General features: G+C 44.5%; 2 protein-coding genes across 2 annotated transcripts; both read left to right on the top strand.

Moving 5' to 3' along the window:
• LOC133115402 (zinc finger protein with KRAB and SCAN domains 1-like) lies at positions 1-8,013 on the top strand. The gene is made up of 2 exons (XM_061225300.1): positions 1-308; positions 2,236-8,013. Exons 1-2 carry the CDS (start codon positions 41-43, stop codon positions 3,447-3,449), a joined length of 1,482 nt encoding a protein of 493 aa, XP_061081284.1. The 5' UTR covers positions 1-40; the 3' UTR covers positions 3,450-8,013.
• A 7,788-nt stretch (positions 8,014-15,801) lies between these two features.
• Positions 15,802-20,455, top strand: LOC133115413 (zinc finger protein 696-like). The gene is made up of 2 exons (XM_061225315.1): positions 15,802-16,264; positions 18,287-20,455. The coding sequence occupies exons 1-2, from the start codon at positions 16,075-16,077 to the stop codon at positions 19,162-19,164; spliced, it is 1,068 nt and encodes a 355-aa protein (XP_061081299.1). The 5' UTR covers positions 15,802-16,074; the 3' UTR covers positions 19,165-20,455.
• Positions 20,456-20,664: the final 209 nt, after the last annotated feature.

Genomic DNA, 20,664 nt, shown 5'->3' on the forward strand with positions numbered 1-20,664 from the left:
CTCTCTGTGTCGTCATGCCCAGGTCACATGACACGGGGAAATGCTAACGTCATCAGTCGCACAGAGAAGGGTCAGACCGATTCATTGTCTAACTCTTATCGACATTAATTGTTTAAAAATGACAAAATTACAAATTTTGAACGCGTATCTGACGGAACGGTTAATGGTGGCTGTGCGAGAGATACTGGAGGTGGTGGGTGACACGGTGTCGGAATATCAGGAAGAAACTGCCCGAATCCACCGGGAGAACGAGAGTCTGAGGAGGAAGCTGCGGGATGTGGTGATAGAAGCAGAGACGGGTTGGACGGGTGAGTTCCGTACTCCCACCTGTCGTACACATTCGTACCTTGCACGTGCGAGGTACGACAAGTGTAGTCATGGCTACGTTACTTTGGAACAATGGAGTTGTATTGTGCACAACAAATACTTAATTAGCCAAATGGTTAGCTAGCAAATCAGCTAACTGCTAAAGCTTAAATGCTAGCTAGTTAGCCACACTAATGTGTTGTATACATTCAGTGAAAACAAAGACCAACATTCAAAAACAAAGAACGGAGTAATTATTTAATCATTAAATAATCCGAATGTATTCATTATGATTAGAGCTAACCCATGCATGCATTTGGTACTCCGCGTATTCTGGTAAATTATCTTATTTAGCCATGACCGTCACTCCGTAGTGCCACACAGGGTCAATCTATTTCATCTGACTTGTCAAGCGGAAAGACGCTCACTTAAATGTTCTTCTTACACTGAAAAGTCCCGACTTGTTTACCTTCCGGACAGATGTGCTTGCAAGCGAATCGCTACCTTCGTTTTGGTCGCAGCGGATTCGACGCGTGAAATTTCACCTAAAACTATATTTTTTTTACTGTGAAGTGTGCGTACATATATAGATATAAAAAAAATAAAAAAAAATACTATATGCTGTCACCCAATTAGATCAAACTTTAGATAAAAAAACAACAACTTTTAAATCTCAGGCATGCTCGCATTGTCCTAAAATGTCTTCTTACCGTGACTTGTGCGCTACTTGAATGTGCTGGGACTAAAATGAAGGTAGCAATTTACTTGCGTCTGTCCGAAATGTAAACAAGTCACAACTTTTCAGTGTAAGAAGAACATTTATTACCACGCTATATACACCCGTACCTTTAACTGCACGACTGTAATACTCACTGTTATACTCACTGTAACACTGTAATTCTCACTGCACCACTCTCTGTATCACTGTAATACTCACTGCGCCGCTCACTGTATCACTGTAATTCTCGCTGCGCCACTCACTGTATCACTGTAATTCTCACTGCACTACTCACTGCACTGCTCACTGTAACACTGTAATTATCACTGCTCTACTCACTGTAATACTGCTCTACTCACTGTAACACTTTAATACTCACTGCACCACTCAGTGTAACACTGTAATTTGATGTTGTTTGCTGGCACTGGACTGGATAGACTGATAGATGAATTGAGTGCCACATATGCATTCCCTGAATAAAGTTTGTACACATTTATGTGCAAGTTTATAATATAAACTTGTATATATAAACTGCATCCTGGGAATTGTGATACTGCTGTACATTTTTTGTGTTGCATCTTCTGAATGTCTTCTGATATTGTTTGAAGGAAGTGCTCCTCATACATTTTTTTGGTAGGTCTGTTTATTGGTTGTTTTTGTTTAGTGGTGGCTTAGACATTGGCAGCAATGTTGATTTCAGATGGTTCTTTAGGTATTCAGGTGGTAAATTAAAACAGTGACTCTAACAGTGACCCACATTGCTTTGATACTAAGGAATATTAAGGCACCAGCGGTCAGAATAACCACCAAAAGCTTCCCAAAACTCGGAATCACGCAGATTGAACATTTAACTGGACCAAACAGCATTTCTCTGTGTTTGATACAGTAAACAGCCAACTCCTCATATTCACATATTGTACGTTGTACTTGTTAACAGTGGCAATGGTTTTTTACTTTTAAACCCCTCCCCCCCCCCCCCCATGAATTTACTTCTGATACAAGAACTGTAAAAAACTGTAAAGCACTGTACTCCGAAAGTGATATGGGAGTACAGAGCTATAGCTGATCGGCATAGCATGGGATGGTTTGGAAGGGACAGTTGAACGGTCCAGTTTAAGGAGTACAAGCAGGATTTTAATTTCAGAAAAATGTTCTTCATGCTACTTGAGTGAAAGAACCCTCTTTTTCTGTTTTCTCTCCCCCTTCTCCAGGAGCTCCTCACCTTCTTTCCATCTCTCTCCCTCCCTCCCTCTCCCCAGGGGTGTCACACCCTCTCTCCCTCTCGCCAGGGGCGTCACACCCTCTCTCCCCCCCCTCAGGGGTGTCACACCCTCTCTCTCTCTCCCCAGGGGTGTCACACCCTCTCTCCCTCTCCCCCCCCCCAGGGGCGTCACTCCCTCTCTCCCTCTCGGCGGCTGAGGGGAGCTCTCCCGTAGAGCAGCAGGACTGGAGCTCCGGCCTGAGGGAGCAGCTCGCTGGGGCCGAAGAGCAGCAGGAGGTCTGCGAGCGGCGGAGGAGCCGGCAGAAGGAAGAGGACGTCGCTGGACCGGACCGGTCCTGTGCCACGGAGGCGGAGCTGCAGTCCGAGTGCGGTACCCCCGGACTGAAGAAGCTGGCTTTGGAAATCGCTTTATCCGTGGTCTCGCCTTCCTCCCTGAGCGTCAGCCATGAGCTGAGCGCCATGCGCCTGGCCGAGGACGCTGCTCCTCGCGCGCGGCCCCGGTCCCCGGCTCACCTGCGCTCTGCCCAGGTCAAAACGGAGCCTGACGAGGGACCCGAATTCAAGTCCGAACAGCCCCCTGAGCTGAGCCCGGCAGCCAAAGCGAAATCCCACGCTCTGGAACCTCTGTTAGAAGCGAGTGTGGGCGAAGATTCTGAGGCGCTGGGGGCCGGGGTGGGACACATGGAGGGTACTGGACCACAGGAAGCGGGGACCAGGATGAACGAGATCCAAAATGAGAGCTACTTCGTCGGGTACCGAGGAGAGAAACAGCACCGCTGCTTTCAGTGCGGTAAGTTCTTCAGTCAGGTCTGCAACCTGAAAACCCACCTGCAGATTCACACGGGCGAGAGACCGTACACCTGCAACTGGTGCGGCAAGTCCTTCACTCAGTCAGCGGACCTGAGGCGCCACCAGCGGATCCATACCGGGGAGAAACCACACCGCTGCACCTGGTGCGAGAAGAGTTTCACTCAGATAGGAAACCTCAAAAGACACCTGCGAATTCACACCGGAGAAAGGCCCTACTGCTGCACGCTGTGTGGCAAGAGCTTCAATGACGGGGACACCCTGAAAAAGCACCGCAGAATCCACACGGGGGAGAGGCCGTTCCGCTGCGCTCACTGTTCCAAGACTTTCACTGTGGCCAGCAGCCTGCAGAATCATCTCAGAAATCACTTGAAAGAGAGTAAGCAGCAGTGCTGAGAGAGAAATCATAGTGTGTGAGGTGGTGTGTTTTGATATACAATTTTAAAGTGACTGTGTTTTTAAAATGTGCCCAGCAACCTAAACAGTGAATATAAGCCAAATATGCAACTCTGGTGTTGATGAAGATCCGTAACTGATTAAATGGAGGTATTGCTCTCATCATGATTGTTCAAAAAAATCTATACATTTCCTGATGAAAATGGGTTTTCATTTTTGATTTGCTTTTAAAGGCATATTATGCAGGATGTTTAGCTTCGCTGTGGTTTTGTGTATACAATACAATCCTCCTCAAGCCCACCCACTCGCCTCCATTGAGGGAAACAAATGCCATTGAGCACAGGATAGCTCGCTGGATAGCTTGAGGTAATGTCACTTGGTTGAGCAGCAAGGTTGTTGTGCGTCTATATAGGCAGCCTGTTGCTTAGTGGCTAAGGTATAGGACCCGGAAGGCCCAGTCATAATAAGATCCATGCAGCTGTTGGGCCCTTGACCATATCCCTACATTGCTCCAGGGGGGATTATCTCCTGCTTAGTCTGGAACAACTGGAAGTCGCTTTGGATAAAGGCGTCTCCACTCTCCACTCTCCACTTTCAGTAGCTAGCTTGTTACAAACACTGGGAATGGTGTTATCAATGCAAAAGCTGATATAGTCACAGACACAGTCTGTCATGGTATCAGTGTCCTCCCCGTGCGGTTTGTACAGAGCATCCCAGTCAGTGCCGTCCAGGGCACCGTGCATGAGACCAGTTCCTCCCTGGCCTCACCCTCGCAGGTTGCTGCTGGAAAACTGGCTTGTATGATGTTGTCAGCAAGACTGAGTCTGATCTGCCAAGAGCAGGCAGGGCAGCAGAGCTGTAGGCATCTTTAACATTTGCATACAACAGGTCCAATTTATTATTGTCTCTGGTTGTACATTTTAGAAACTGGTAAAATGTGGATAGGGTACTGGAAAGAGACATGATGAGAGAGCCTGTAATTGTGATGACGGGTTGTTCTGTTTGAAGTCTGGCTGTCGCGGAGTGAACTGCATGCTGCTCCCGCGTTTCCCGTGGGTGGAATCTCAACCGTAAAAACAATGGCGCTGGAGAATTCTCTTGGCAAATTGTATGGTCCGATCAATCGGCTCGCTGTCCGGGCTGCAGAAACGCTCCTTCTCAGAGATGTGTCCTGGGTTGGCACCTGGAGTTTAGAAACAAGGCCCCTCCTCCTGTCTTCTTGCCACTCGTGGTGGGTTTGCTATCTGCGCGAGCCTTGTGGAATCTGGGAATGGTCACATTCGGGTCAGGTATCCGTTTGGGTTGCCACATCTCGGTGAAACGCATGATACTGCATTCTCTGTTCTCCCTCTGACTCTTAACGAGTTCAGTTAACGAGTGCCCCCAGTTCGTCCCTCTTATTTGCCAAAGGCCGCACTCTCCCCGTAATGACTGCAGGGAGGAGCCGGTCACTGGAGGAGCCGGTCACTGGAGGAGCTGGTCACTGGAGGAGCCGGTCACTGAGAGGAACCGGTCACTGGAGGAACCGGTCACTGGAGGAGCCGGTCACTGGAGGAGCAGGTCACTGCAGGAGCTGGTCACTGGAGGAACCATTCACTGGAGGAACCGGTCACTGGAGGAACCGGTCACTGGAGGAACCGGTCACTGCAGGAGCTGGTCACTGGAGGAACCGGTCACTGAGAGGAACCGGTCACTGGAGGAACCGGTCACTGGAGGAACCGGTCACTGGAGGAGCCGGTCACTGGAGGAACCGGTCACTGGAGGAGCCGGTCACTGGAGGAGCAGGTCACTGCAGGAGCTGGTCACTGGAGGAACCAGTCACTGGAGGAACCGGTCACTGGAGGAGCCGGTCACTGGAGGAACCGGTCACTGGAGGAGCCGGTCACTGGAGGAACCGGTCACTGGAGGAGCCGGTCACTGGAGGAACCGGTCACTGGAGGAGCCGGTCACTGCAGGAGCAGGTCACTGCAGGGCGATCAGCATACCTCCCAGTCATTAAAAGTGGCCCAAGTACGAAGAAGAGCAATACAAACCACTTAATAAGCGTTGTTGTGTAGTCTGATGTTCACAAACATAAAACAATGTGTTTAGAGGCTAAAATAAGTACTAAAATAAAAAATAAAACATGAAAACATGTGAACCTGCTGCAACAGGCTGCCACTAGCAGGGCTTCATGTTGCTGAATGATTGGCAGTACATCACAGATATGAGTGAGCATGCTTGTTTTATAACATTTTCAAGGTAAAAATCCTGCATAGTATGCCTCACTTTTCCAAGCCTTGTTTCACCATGTTTTTCTGACTACATTTTACAATTTAGTACATTACAGTCACTTAGACTCTCTTATCCACAGCAACTTACAGTCTGTGTGATTCTCAGGAATACAAATGTGTCATTACCAAGAAGGCACATTTGTAATCAATAAGCGCAATGTTAACCTAATGAAGAGAATAAACTAAAGAAAGTGCCACTTTAAGCACAGAGTCTTCAGTCTGCATTGCAGGATGTCTGCTCTGACTGCAGTGGAACCTTTTGACCTGTTATTACTATAGGAGAGATGGCGGAGCGGCATGGGTGAGTGAGGAGGTTATGGATTCCACAAGCAGCAGCTTTTGGCATGGAGGATGGAGAGGAGATAAATGAGAGGATGTCAGGACAAACAGAACTAAAAATAATAATGCTTTTTACATGCCAAGATGGACCAGAGTGGGCATACTTGATTTTACCTCAGGCAAATGGGGACAGCTATACTAATTTTCATGGGCTGTCAATGGCTCATTTGCAATGGCTGTATTCCAGCATAGGTATTCCGGTAATCAAGTCCCAACTTTGCCAGAGAGATGATTAGCTAGCATGGTATTCTCCGCGTAGCTACAGCCAGGCAGACGGTTGGCAGGGAAGGTATTCCCGGCATAGCTTCAACCAGGGAGACAATATTCAGTATGTTACAATATTCTCTGTGTAGCTTCAGCCAGGCAGACGGTTGGCTTGGAAGGTATTCTCCATGTAGGTTGAGCCAGGGAGGATGGCGCATACAAGCCTCCGCAGTGCACAGAGAATGCTACAGTGATGTTAGTGGCCTACAGTGACAATTATGAAACAGGGAGAGAAGGAAAAGAACACTTTTATCTCCCATGTCCTATTCCCACGAAAGCTCTACAATCTACTCATCAGAACGCGTTTCTGAACATCACAGTGATGAACAAGGTTTACATTTACCACCATCTCTCCCCTTTATTTTCAAATGTTCCCACCAGTCGCTGCCAGGACTCAAGTATGCTCTTCTGCTGAGGGGCCACTTGGCAAGGGCCTGCCTCTGCTTTCTCACAGACAAGCACTTTCCAGAAGAAAATGGGGAAGTGTGTTTTAAGTCATGACACTTTTATTGTGAATACTTGCCTGAAACTTTACAGTGTATGACAGCAATTTTATTGTTACATATTGTTACATGTCATTGACTTAAAATTAGGCAGATGTATTCAGCTACAGAAAGGGACTAACAAGGCATTGCATCATGGCCGAGATCCAGTATTTTAGGATTTGTTTCAACTGTCACAATTAGCAGTCAAAAGTCTCACCTTAATATGGGCATATTTGTGTTATTTATTCTTTGTTATTTTTTGCTGTAATGGATTGACCTGGACTGATGGGTATTGTGTTTTCCATTGTCAAACCTTTTCTTTGTTTTTCTCAAGTGGTGCATATCTTGCTGACCGTGAGCTGTGTTTATGTTTAAAGTATTTTTTGTTTTCACAACTACTGTTTATTTCTTGTTCTTTTGACACTGTCTCTCCTTGAGCCAAGACCAGGCCTTGAACAGTTGGGCTGAAAGAGTAATATTCAGGTTGAATTGGAAACCTAGAAAGTTATGGATCTCCTGGAACAGTGTTGGGAACCACTGCCCTACAGTACTGGGGCATTGTGCTCCTCGTCAAGGGGGAAGACTGCAGCAACCAGCTTTCTGGAGGTTTCATGTCGTAAAAGTAATCAATCCCAGCACCACTCAGCTTCTGCCATCAGAAAGGGGAAAACTAAAGGTAATAAGAGGTGCTTGTCACATTTCTTAATTAACACCATATTCAGAGGCCCAGATTCAGCTGCTGACAAATGACAGTAAATTTCAATATCTATCCCATATGGAGTCAATGCCTATTCTGGCCACATTATTAATATTACTATCTTACTAATTGCTGACGTCATAGCATATTCTGCCAAATTAGAAAAGGTCTGCAATGATAAGAACAGAAACAGGAGGTTTTGGCTTTTGTATTAAAGAATACAAGTCCTAGTCCAAGACATCTGAAGTTTATATCTACAGTTCTAAATTTGTTATTTGACTGTAATACTGAAATTACCTTTGGAAGTTAGATTTTAGCACATAGCACTTCTGTTTATGAAATGGGTTTGCACTGTTACCCTGTGTTTAATCCTGGAATAACATAAACTGGATTTAAGACTATTATTTGTGGTAATTTAGATCGCAATGAATCGCTAACTGTGATGGTTATTTTTGTTTCTGAGTGAAATAGGAGTGTTTTGAAGCACAATAAAAACATGTATCTAATCCACATTGTTAAAATGATATGTAGACCAGGTAGCAACTGAGCTGCTTCACTGGTTATCCACTAGCCTCTACATTAGCTTATCCACTAGCCTCTACATTGGCTTATTCACTAGCTTCTACATTGGCTTATTCACTAGCTTCTACATTAGCTTATCCACTAACCTCTACATTAGCTTATCCACTAGCCTCTACATAAGTTCTCCACTAGCCTCTACATTACCTTATTCACTAGCTTCTACATTAGCTTATCCATTAGCCTCTACATTAGCTTATCCACTAGCCTCTACATTGGCTTCTCCACTAGCCTCTACATTAGCTTATCCACTAGCCTCTACATTGGCTTATTCACTAGCTTCTACATTAGCTTATCCACTAGCCTCTACATTGGCTTATCCACTAGCCTCTACATTGGCTTATTCACTAGCTTCTACATTAGCTTATCCACTAGCCTCTACATTAGCTTATCCACTAGCCTCTACATTGGCTTATTCACTAGCTTCTACATTAGCTTATCCCCTAGCTTCTACATTAGCTTATCCACTAGCCTCTACATTGGCTTATTCACTAGCCTCTACATTAGCTTATTCACTAGCTTCTACATTAGCTTATCCACTAGCCTCTACATTAGCTTATCCACTAGCCTCTACATTGGTTTCTCCACTAGCCTCTACCTTGGCTTATTCACTAGCTTCTACATTAGCTTATACACTAGCCTCTACATTAGCTTCTCCACTAGCCTCTACATTGCCTTATTCACTAGCTTCTACATTAGCTTATCCACTAGCCTCTACATTGGCTTATTCACTAGCTTATACATTAGCTTATCCACTAGCCTCTACATTATTTTATCCACTAGCCTCTACATTAGCTTATCTACTAAGCCTCTACATTGGCTTATTCACTAGCTTCTACATTAGCTTATCCACTAGCTTCTACATTAGCTTATCCACTTGCCTCTACATTGGCTTCTCCACTAGCCTCTACATTAGCTTATTCACTAGCTTCTACATTAGCTTATCCACTAGCTTATGCATTCGCTTATTCACTAGCTTCTACATTAGTTTCTCCACTAGCCTCTACATTCACTTATCCACTAGCTTCTACATTAGCTTATCCACTAGCCTCTACATTTGCATATCCACTAGCTTTTACATTAGCTATCCACTAACTTTTACATTAGCTTATCCCCTAGCTTCTACATTGGCTTCTCCACTAGCCTCTACATTAGCTTATCCACTAGCCTCTACATTAGCTTATTCACTAGCTTCTCCATTAGCTTATCCACTAGCTTCTACATTAGCTTATCCACTAGCCTCTACATTGGCTTATCCCCTAGCTTCTACATTAGCTATCCACTAACCTCTACGTTAGCGTATCCATTAGCCTCTACATTAGCTTATCCACTAGCCTCTACATTGGCTTATTTGCTAGCTTCTACATTAGCTTATCTACTAGCCTCTACATTGGCTTATTCACTAGCTTATACATTAGCTCATCCACTAGCCTCTACATTAACTTATCCACTAGCCTCTACATTGGCTTATCCACTAGCCTCTACATTGGCTTATCCACTAGCCTCTACATTGGCTTATCCACTAGCCTCTACATTAGCTATCCACTAACCTCTATGTTAGCTTATCCACTAGCCTCTACATTAGCTTATCCACTAGCTTCTACATTAGCTTATCCACTAGCCTCTACATTGGCTTATTCACTAGCTTCTACATTAGCTTATCCACTAGCCTCTACATTAGCTGTTCTGCTAACTTGATGTGTACAACCAGGTAAGTGACCTGCTTTACTAGCTTCTAAGTTAGCTCATCCACTAGCTTCTCTATTAGCTGTCTTGTTAGTTTTTCAGGTATCTTATCTGCTAGCTTCCCCATTAGCTTAACCTCTAGCTAATCCATTAGCTCATCTGCTAGCTTCTCTTTGCTTCAAAAAAAAACCAAACAGCTCAAGCTAGATTTTGAAATAGGTGGTAGCTGGTTGACCAGTTAGACTAGCTCCATACTCTGCATGGTTTAGCAAGCTCAAGATTATGATTTGAAACAGCTGGTATCTGTTATTTCAAGCTGGTCATAGCTGGATTTCACACCAGGTCTCTGTTTGCTTTTTGCTCGGACATTGTCAAATCACTTTCCTCATGGCTCCAGCCATATGTTTTAAAACAAGAGGGGACAATTCATTCAGCAAAACGTTGCCTTTGACACGGCATGTTCTGTTTTATTCTGAACCAAATCCATAGTAATTATTTTAATGAAAATTGTAGAGAATGTGGACCCAAGTTATTTATGACATTTAAACCCTGTAATCTTCCTGTCAATATAATCAAACAAAAACATTATGATTAGCAGACATAATATTTTTTTCTCTGTGGACTGTAACATTTGACAATAATATTGGTTCTCAGAGAAAACTGCCCGGCTATGACACTTGAAGGTTCACTGCCAATCTCCATCTTACTTGCAATAGTCCAAAGCACTGGATCCGAGTCTAGATCAATGTGCTCGCAACTCAGATCAAAACAAAGGAGACGGTCGCGGCTTTCCTAGCCGTTGCTGCTAGCTCTTCATCCAAACAAGCAGACCACAAACTGGTGTCGGAGTGTCCACTGTAATCCAACTGCGGCTTTTGTAGCTGTGCTAGTGATGGACGCTGAGCTAAACAAGATAAATACTGGTGTCAGTGTGTTCGCTGTGATCCAGTTGCGACTCTATAGCCATTGTTATGAAAGGCTGCTGATCTGAACAGGAAACTGCAAACTGGATCAGTGTTCCACTGCGGTGCAGCTGCAGTTCCATAGAGTCAGTGCAGCACGGAGCAGATACTCTCTGTTACAGTCCTGGTGAAGTGCTACCACTGTGCTGCTGTGGCAGTATTCATAGTATTCCATGTCTTCACTCAAAACGAACGGCTGATTAATCTTACAATACATTTATTACAGCCACAGAGCTGTTTGCCAAATGACAGACAAGTCAACATTACTAGCAGAGTGGCCAGTATGCTCATTTAAGATGAGGATCTCTCTCTGCTAACATTAACGTAAATTAGCGAATGCTAGCTAATAGTAACCAGCCAACTAACGTTAAGTAACTAGCCAGCTAATGTTACCCTGCTTTTGTAACGTGATACTAACATTAATGTTAGTCAACACTGGCATTAATCAATTTGATCTGGCTAGATTCTACATTGAATGAAGTGATCAGAACACACTCTGCTGCTTTGTCAAGGCAGGAAATCTTTCTGGTTTATTTTGGCTAGCCATAAGTTCCTCCTGGCTTGGCTTAAACTCCTTGTATCCTCTCCCTCATTCTCTTTCACCACTGGGATTCTATAAAAACGCAACTGCCTACTCTTGTCACCACTGGATTTGTTATGACAACGATAAATTACATACGTTGTGACCATCTTCGAAAAAAGGGTGAACAGAAAAATCGATCATTTAGAGGTTGTTGCACATGGCTAAATGTCAGAAGGACTTCCTATCCCTGGGGAAATTACAGGCGGTTCCACCCAGTGTGCCTACCTCATGGGCTGCCCTGAATGGTGTGCCACAAAATGAGAGATGCGCTGCAGCTACCTGCTCTTCACCTTTGCCCACTTAGGTAGTGTTAACGTAGCTGCTCACCATGTACCTTTGCCCACTTAGGTAGTGTTAACGTAGCTGCTCTCCATGTACCTTTGCCCACTTAGGTAGTGTTAACGTAGCTGCTCTCCATGTACCTTTGCCCACTTAGGTAGTGTTAACGTAGCTGCTCTCCATGTACCTTTGCCCACTTAGGTAGTGTTAACGTAGCTGCTCTCCATGTACCTTTGCCCACTTAGGTAGTGTTAACGTAGCTGTTCTCCATGTACCTTTGCCCACTTAGGTAGTGTTAACGTAGCTGCTCTCCATGTACCTTTGCCCACTTAGGTAGTGTTAACGTAGCTGCTCTCCATGTACCTTTGCCCACTTAGGTTAACGTAGCTGCTCACCATGCGGTTTCAGTGGCCATGCTACCGACACCTTTGCCGACACAACATGGTTAAGTCTCCTCATGGCTATGGGGATGTCTGTGAAGATGAAGGCCTCTTCACTATAAAGTAGAGATTAGGAGCAGGGTATTTCGAAGGGTAAGAGAGGGAATAGGGTTAGGGTTGGGATGGGTGGAGGGGGAGTTTTGGTGAAGGACTGGGTATTGGGAATGGTAAGGGATGTCTCCGGTTGAAGAGGTACAGGTAAGCAGGTTTTAGTGGCATATTATTTTTTAAAGCTTCTGAGTGCTCATTTTATTTGCAGATGCTTTCACACAATGAACACATAAGACATCCACTTTTGCAGTTGTAGATGACAATAAATGTACAGTAGCACACTGAGGACTTCGGCAGGAGTTTCCCCACAGCCTCCTAAAGAGTATCGCCCAAACGTGCTTCATCAGGGATATGGGTTTATGTCAATGAAAATTGTGGAGTCAAAGGTGTTTTCACTGTCTTCCTCAGAAATATTCACTCAGATGAGAGATTCCTTAGAAGTTCTCCATAGGAAGTTTTCTATTTAGAGGGAGGCATTGCAAAATAATTGTTTAGCATACAAAACAGTTTTTTCTCAAGTGTCTCAGTTTTTCAGGCAAAAGAGTGGTGTGTTTTATGCAGGCTTAAACTATACACCATTGGAAAAATAATGTAATTAGCTAAAATGCTTCTCAGACTTCAATGCCATACCCCTAACCGGTTCTGTGCTGAGCAGAAGTTGTACTTTATTTTTTTGCTCACGGATGGAGATCATGCCTATATTGTGCAACTGCATTACTGATAGTCAGAGAAGCTTGTGTGTGGGCTCATGGTGTTCCAGAGAGCCAACACAGGTCTACCTAATAAAGTCACTGAGTGTATATGAGCTGTCTCTTCTACACCGCTGTCCATAAAAAAATATAAAAAAAGTCATTTCAATACATTTAACAAGCAACGAATTAGCGTTTCTAGTTAAAATAGAATTATGTACACTCACTGAGCACTTTATTAGGTAGACCTGTACCAGCCTGTTAATGCAAATATTTACTCAACCAATCATGTGGCAGCAACTAAATTCATAAAAGAATGCAGACATGGTCACGAGGTGTAACTGTTGTTCAGACCAAATGCCAGAATTGGGAAGAAAAGTGACTTTGACTGTGGAATGATTGTTGGTGATTGTTGGCTCACTGAGTGTATATTACATGTTTTCATAGCTCTAACAGTAACCTCAGTCTGCTTATTGCTACTGTGTCTATGCTGTGGCATGGCCATCTGCTGCTCACAAGATAAAATAACCAAAGACTCATAATGATAAAATGCTTGAATTACTGATTCCAGTAATAATCCAGCTCTTCCAGAAATGGTAAGAGAAGCAGCGAGACTGGATGAGACACACTCTGGCTATCTCCCTTTTCCTACAGAGATGCAATGACTGCTTCACATTCTCTTGATATGGCTGTCTCAGACACTGCAGACTGAATAAAGATGCAGTTTCCAGACAGAAAATGTATCCTGTTGTACTGCACATCATTCACATCATCCCCATCACAAACTATAATATAAATGAAATGGGTAAAGTACACATTCACTATAATAAACAGAAATACACTCGCCAAGCACTTTATTAGGATTTTTACTTTATTACACCTATTCACCTATTCATGTGATTATCTAATCAGCCAATTTTGTGGCAGCAGTGCAATGCACACAATCATGTAGATACGGGTCAGGAGCTTCAGTTATTGTTCACAGCAACTATCAGAATGGGGATAGGCTACAGCAAAATAAAAAGTGTAAACCTTGCTTAAAGAGATAATGGAACCCATAGCTTCTAAAACATGAGACTTAAAGGCTGAAAAGGAAGTTAGAACAGCTCTAGCTTCCGAGATATGATATATATTGTATGCGAGCTACACAGATTTTTCAGGGGGGAATTTTTGGAGGGGGGGAGTCGATTTGACTGACTTTGAGTGCGGAGGGTGTGCCTTTGGCTCGGGGGGGGGGAAGAATATGCACCAAAAGGATATTTATTGCAGCGGAACGGAAAATTGTCAGTCATATAATTCAAGTACATGTCCACTGGAACATGCTGATGTCAAATCTCGTTTTCCAGGAAGTGGATGAAAAAAAAAAAAAACTGGTGTGAAAATACACAAGTATTACAATTTTTGGAATATATACTTTACTTTTACTTTCCCCATGGCCAGATGAGCACCTCAATGAGCACCTTGTTTTCCGCTCATCAGTTTTATTTGAGCACCTAATGATCTGTTCTCGTTTTACTCAAGCGCTATCATTTGCATTTACATTTTGGATACTACGTTACTGGCATGTCTTTTGATGTCACTATATGGTAAATGGAGTGCATTTAGATATCCCTTTTATCCAAAGTGCTTTACAGTTGATGCCTCTCATTCACTCATTCACACACACTCACACACCAATGGCGAAAGGCTGCCATACAAGGTACCAATCAGCTCGCCGGGAGCGATTGGGAGTTAGGCGTCTTGCACAGGGACACTTCGACACACCCAGGGCAGGAGATCGAAACGGCCAAACAACTGCTCTAACTTCATGAACTAATGTCGAGTATATGAAACCTTACTTACGATATGAAGCATTTTATTAATAGCCATGACGCCATCGTGTGATTCGTTTTTGCTGGGTTTGTGCTTATTTGTCATCATGTCTAATACTTAGTGATTAATGATACAGTAATCGTTCAATTATTCAAAATGTTTAAGTCGTTCACAGATATTGTAACTGAGTCAGTAGAGAAGGTAAGAAGAGCTGTCCTCACTGTCTAACCAGTTCAACCGCCTGATTTCATTAGGCTCGATTTCTTTACCACGAACACGTGTTCAACTTCTCTTGATCAGGGTTTCTTTTGTCTTACAACAAAACCATTTGCCGTCGCTGCTCCTGAGCTCAAAATCGATGAGGTCTTGACCTGTTTTCAATCATTTTCCTTGATTAACAAGTTTACCAATCATGCGAATAATCAATTGGCAGGTACACACAGCTTCGATTCGATTTCAGACCTTTCGTCGCTACAAAGTCTGCACAATGTTATTCAATTTATCGGGACAACGTTGTATTTACTGCACACACGAAAAATATCGAGGCTACTGCGTTGCAATAAAGGTCATCTAACCTGTTATACCAATCTGCGCTGACCGATCCGATCGAAAAGAGATTCAGCATTCAAGAGAGAACACTGCGTTCGTGTTTAGCCGATTATTCAGATGTGGCGGTAATTCACTGTTCAGCAGATCTCCAGGATCAAGTGGACTAGGCTATCAAAGTCGCAAATGAATGAATGACCCCAGGAATAAAATAATAATAAAAAAAAAAAATGATAATAATAATAATAATAATAATAATAATAATAATAATAATAAGCACATTTGTTTCTTTCAACGGCACAAATGAGCACAGACTCTAGAACAAACGACCGAGACTATTTTGGAGAGATTTTGAGTTACTTGGGATGGAAAGTGACGTCACAACTCATAAAATATGTGAAATATATCAAAAGCCACAAATTATGATTTTTACGGCACAAACGAATGATAATATTCTTATTCATGTACTGATCACATGGGGTGGCAACTTCACGGAGGTGTGGCAGATCGGTATGATATAGCCAACAGCAGGGGTGCCAAACTCCAGTCCTGGAGGGCCACAGTGTCTGCTGGTATTTGTGGTTTCCTTTCAATCAGCAGCCAATTAAGGCATTGAGAACAAGATGTGTGGACTCTTTAGCCAATGAACGACTATGAAATGCATCTCTCGTGCTGAAAGACCAAAAACTGCGGCCCTCCTGGAGTTGGACGCCTCTGGCTTACAGCAAATCAATAATGTAATCAGCATGATACTGCACACTCCGGTACAATAGGGGGCGATATACACATTTACGTTGGGTATAGAGCGCATTAAACCAAAGAAGAAGAGTATTGCCCTGGTGTCACGTGAAGAGGTTATCCGAAGTACCAAACAGTAGCGTTAGTAAAGGGTCGTGGCTTTGTTTTGCTCCGATACCGTTACCAGGAGATTGGCATAAAAATGACAAAATTAGTGCTTTTAAACGCCTATCTTACGGAGCGGTTAATGGTGGCTGTGCGGGAGATTTTGGAGGTTGTGGAAGGTACCGTGTCTGAGTACCAGGAAGAAGCGGTGCGAATACACAGAGAAAACGACAATCTGAGACGGAGGCTGCGAGAAGTCGGTTTAGAAACAGTTACAGATTGGTCGGGTGAGTGAAGTTAATATTATTGACTTATTTGCCACATAAGATGAACGATATGGATATGGCAAGTCGTTTGTTATTACAGCGTGATCACATTACATCTCGTCACTGGTTGAGAGTGCATGACCTCGCAGGTTGAAAACCCAACTTCTCACCTTGCCGACATTGTCTTGTCTCCGCAAAACACTCGCTTCAATCAGTCAGTCAATCAACGAACCTTCAATTAATTCCCGGAAGACGCAATGAGGGAATGAGCCCTCATTTACAGTGGTGCCGCGATTACAAAATGCATTAAAATAACAAAACGAAAATGACAAATAATTATTAAATGGGGAAAAAAAAGAAAAACTCTAAATAGATGTGTATGAAATACATACCCTAGTCTTTTAAGATCTAGTGTAATTTTTAAAGTTTTTTCATTATTTTTATGTTTTTTGCAGATTAAACGATTTGTCTAATAGATAAGCCCTCATTCAACTCCTCATTTCTTTCCACAAGACCTGTTTCTAACAGAAAATCTCATGCATAGGCCTGAATATGTTATGGTTTAGTTGGTGAGCCCCATTTTGAGATTTTTTCCCCCCACTTATTTAAAGCATATGTTTACATGAGTATATCTGAGTATATTTTCTAACATGACAAAAATGTTGTATGATGTAACCACATCATACGGCCATTTCTCTTACTATTGATGTGTGGTTTGCATCTCTATATTGCTGCTCTCTAAATATTCTTCAAAAGGTTGATTGAGATACCTTCACCCCTGTCCTGTGGAGATGTGAATATATCTCAAGGATGTTTGTGATGTCACTGACTGATGTTTTGGGTTTTTTCTTCACAGCTCTCAATGTTTCTGTCATTAACTGCTGTTGTTTTCCTTGATCAACCTGTTCGATGTCTGTTGCTCAGTACGCCAGCGATTTTTCTTTTTCAGGACATTCCAAGTTGTTGTGCAAGCTATCCCCAATGCTTGTGCAATGGTTCTAATTTCCCCTCTTCAAAATGGCTTGCTTTTCTCCAAAAAAGAAAAATCCTTATCCATCGGAAAATTCCTACCTTAAAAGGACCACATTAATCCTGTCAGCTCAAAGATTGCTCTACACCGTATAAAATTGAATGCATTTTCAAAGTTTACTGTTGCATAAAAATATAAAAATATAAATATTGAAACCATTGGCATAAAAGTAAAATGAATAAATTAGTAAAATCCCATTTTTTTATTTACTGTTATCGGTTTCCGTCAGATTCCCGGCCAAAAATAGACCTGATTTTGTTTTGCGTCGTCAAAACCAAACAGTGTTATGTTACTGTTTATCATGCAAATATTTGACATTAACGTGGCCAGGGAATTTTGAGAACACAACCCTGTCTGTAACAAAGTTCTCAATAGGGCACATTTCATGCCAATCAAGTCAGTCAGGCAGAAGCCATAGGGAAGAGGGATGAAAACATGAAGAATTATCATTTTAACCGATGAATTTAAGTAAATGACACTGGGTCGAGCAGCATGCCTGGATGCAGACTCCAAACTGCTGCACATCTGTGAGCACGATGTTGATGTCGATGTAAATCCTTCAGTAGGTTATTATCTGGCTTACAATGTTTACACGAAACTATTTTAAGACAGCCCAAAGTAAAGTTTGAAGATGCAATGAAATTTGTTTTGGTAGGCTACTCCTACTGTTTTCCATAAAAAGGGTACGACCCTCTTGCCGTCACAAGCAGTATCCGTTAACCGTTTTCAAAATGGAATGGTAACGGTTTCCAAAAACTGATGATTTGTCACATCCCTAGTTAAATATAATCTCTCAAACTTCCAGGAGACAAAACAGCTAGAACTAAACAGCACAAGTAAATATGCTAAAGAAATGGCAAACATAAATAATGTTGATGATATTGGGACAGAGGGCTGAAGCCGTCACAGCACAGTCCACAGAAGCTCCCCGTATACCAACTCATCCCCCCGGCTATTGACTTATTTCTCTCTCCCTGTCCCTCCCCCTCTCCACCCCCCTCCCTCCCCCCCAGGGGCGGCACTCCCTCTCTCCCTCTCGGCGGCTGAGGGGAGCTCTCCCGTAGAGCAGCAGGACTGGAGCGCCGGCCTGAGGGAGCAGCAGGAGCTCTGTGAGCAGCAGGGGGAGCAGTCATGTGACCCAGCGCTCTACGCTGGTGCCGGCTCGCCCCCCACCGCTCTTGGCATGAAGCGTGACCAGGACGACTCGCCCGATCAGCCCGCAGAGCTTTTTAAGATCCACGTCTTGGGATCCGCGGGCGTGTGCCTGGCCCCTGGCATCCCGTCCCGGAACGTTAAAACGGAGCCCGGAGAAGTGTGCTGCAGCTCAGCGGGACCCCTTGCCCGCTCGCCCCCTCCGGAGAGGGAGGAGCCCCCCGACGGCCCGGCCGGACCCCTGCCCCCTGCGCCCTCCCCAAATCGCCAGCCCGACGGGACCTCCAACGGGGTCTACCGGAAGACGTCCCACAACTGCCCCCACTGCGGCAAGGCCTTCCGGCACGTCTCCCGGCTGAAGATCCACCTGCGGATTCACACGGGGGAGAAACCGTTCAGCTGCTCCCTGTGCGGGAAGAGCTTCAACAACGACGGCACGCTGAAGAACCACCGCCGCGTGCACACCCAGGTGAGGCTGTTCAGCTGCGCCCAGTGCGGCATGAGCTTCAAGGACGCCTACACGTGCAAGAAGCACCAGCGCGTGCACTCGGGAGAGAAACCTCACTGCTGCCCCCACTGCGGCAAGCGCTTCAACGAGGCGGGGAACCTGCAGGCCCACATCCGCACGCACACGGGGGAGAGACCGTACTCTTGCACCCTGTGCGGCAAGCGCTTTGTGGAGTCGGGAAAACTCAAGAAGCACTTCAGGATTCACACGCGGGATGGCACCCAGAGCTGAAATCAAGAGTCTGGACATGTTCCTGTCCAGCTATGCTTTACTTGGGCATATGAGTGAAAGTGACTAATTTTAATGAGCACGTGGAGCACAGGATGCAGTGCAACAGCGCAATGATAATGTTGTTCTGATGATGATGATGATGATGATGATAGGAAACAGCTGCTAATCCTGTTTATGAGATCATGATCACATGACACCCAAGAGGCATATTGCTTGTAATAATGAGCCTGCAGTAGTGATTTAGCAGATTTTGAGTCTATAGGAAGATTCAGCAGTCACTGGATTTATGCCCAGTCATCGAGCTGATGGCTGAAGTGTACTCATGTTTAACCTCCTCAACTGAGTATGAAATCTCTCAACGTCGTTGTCTTTGCAGCTCTCCCATGTTAATGTGTATTCTTTTAATAATTATTCAATTATCACACGAATGTATTCTATTACATTTTTAGAGTTTGATACTGAATCTATCAATGTGAGAACTGTGGTGTTGGCAGCTACTGGTGGGTGCCCTGGTTCGCACCACTGGAGGATTGTATGAGTTGAAATTCACACGGACCTTAGAATAGCACACAGATACCTTGGGTCGACGAGGACACAGATTAAACTTGGCGGCTCAAAAACATGATCCAGTGCTCTATCTATCAGGCCATGGCCTCCGAGAGAGTGGGTGAGCTGTGAGTGTGCGTGTGGTGGTGTACCGAAGTACACGGGTGAACTCCCGACTTGAGACCGTACATTCTGTAGACTCGGACCAGCTACTGCGTTTCATCCCTCGGTCGCTCTGGAGGAGAGTTGTTTAGCTGGTAAGTGCCGCACTCTTCTCCGACATTGCAGGGCCAGGCAAGTCACTTTCATGCTGTGGCATCAGTCTGAGAGATTTCGCTAGCTTTTGGAATCTACAGGACCGTCGATCAGGATGAGGGGACTGGGTGCGAACAGACATGGGAGAAACTGCTCTTGGAGGCTGATGATTTGACGGAGCGGTTATGATCGCGTTTCCTGTGGGCACAGCTCTGGAATGCGTTGTTCCACACTCCCCTGCTTCGTTTGTTCTCTCTCCCTCCTGTTTGCATATGCCGGTGGTTATCCCTGACCTCCTGATATCTCTGCTAAGGCTTATTTTGCGGTGGTCTGGGGGAGGGGATCTGGTACAGTTTCCATGGCCCATTATGTGGTTAACCCAGGAGCTAACCTTTCTTTTGTTCTTTTTTTAACCTGGATCCTTGGACTTATTTTATGTCAAGGTCTTTGCATTTTGTGACCAAATAAATGCTTATTTGTCTTTTTTAAACTAGTCAGGCCTTGAAGTATGTGCCTCATGAGTAAACGATTCGGGTTTGCGGTCATAACAGGCACTTTCTGCCGATACGGAGTACAGTTCCCCTCCAGCAGCCATTCTGCCACGAGAGCACCAGCCAGCACCCGCGCTTGACCCCGTCTGCCTGGTGAGCACAGACTCTCCCACGGCCAGAAGCAGGGCCCGGGAGAGAGGCAGACCCC

Source organism: Conger conger, chromosome 16, assembly GCF_963514075.1.
Source record: "Conger conger chromosome 16, fConCon1.1, whole genome shotgun sequence".
NCBI lineage: Eukaryota > Metazoa > Chordata > Actinopteri > Anguilliformes > Congridae > Conger > Conger conger.

What these genes read in the sequence shown, in the direction of transcription:
- LOC133115413 (XM_061225315.1), top strand. Translation starts at nt 16,075, where the DNA reads ATGACAAAATTAGTGCTTTTAAACGCCTATCTTACGGAGCGGTTAATG. An exon ending in AACAGTTACAGATTGGTCGG is followed by an intron (nt 16,265 to 18,286) that starts GTGAGTGAAGTT and finishes CCTCCCCCCCAG; the next exon opens with GGGCGGCACTCCCTCTCTCC.
- LOC133115402 (XM_061225300.1), top strand. Translation starts at nt 41, where the DNA reads ATGCTAACGTCATCAGTCGCACAGAGAAGGGTCAGACCGATTCATTGT. An exon ending in AGCAGAGACGGGTTGGACGG is followed by an intron (nt 309 to 2,235) that starts GTGAGTTCCGTA and finishes CCCCTTCTCCAG; the next exon opens with GAGCTCCTCACCTTCTTTCC.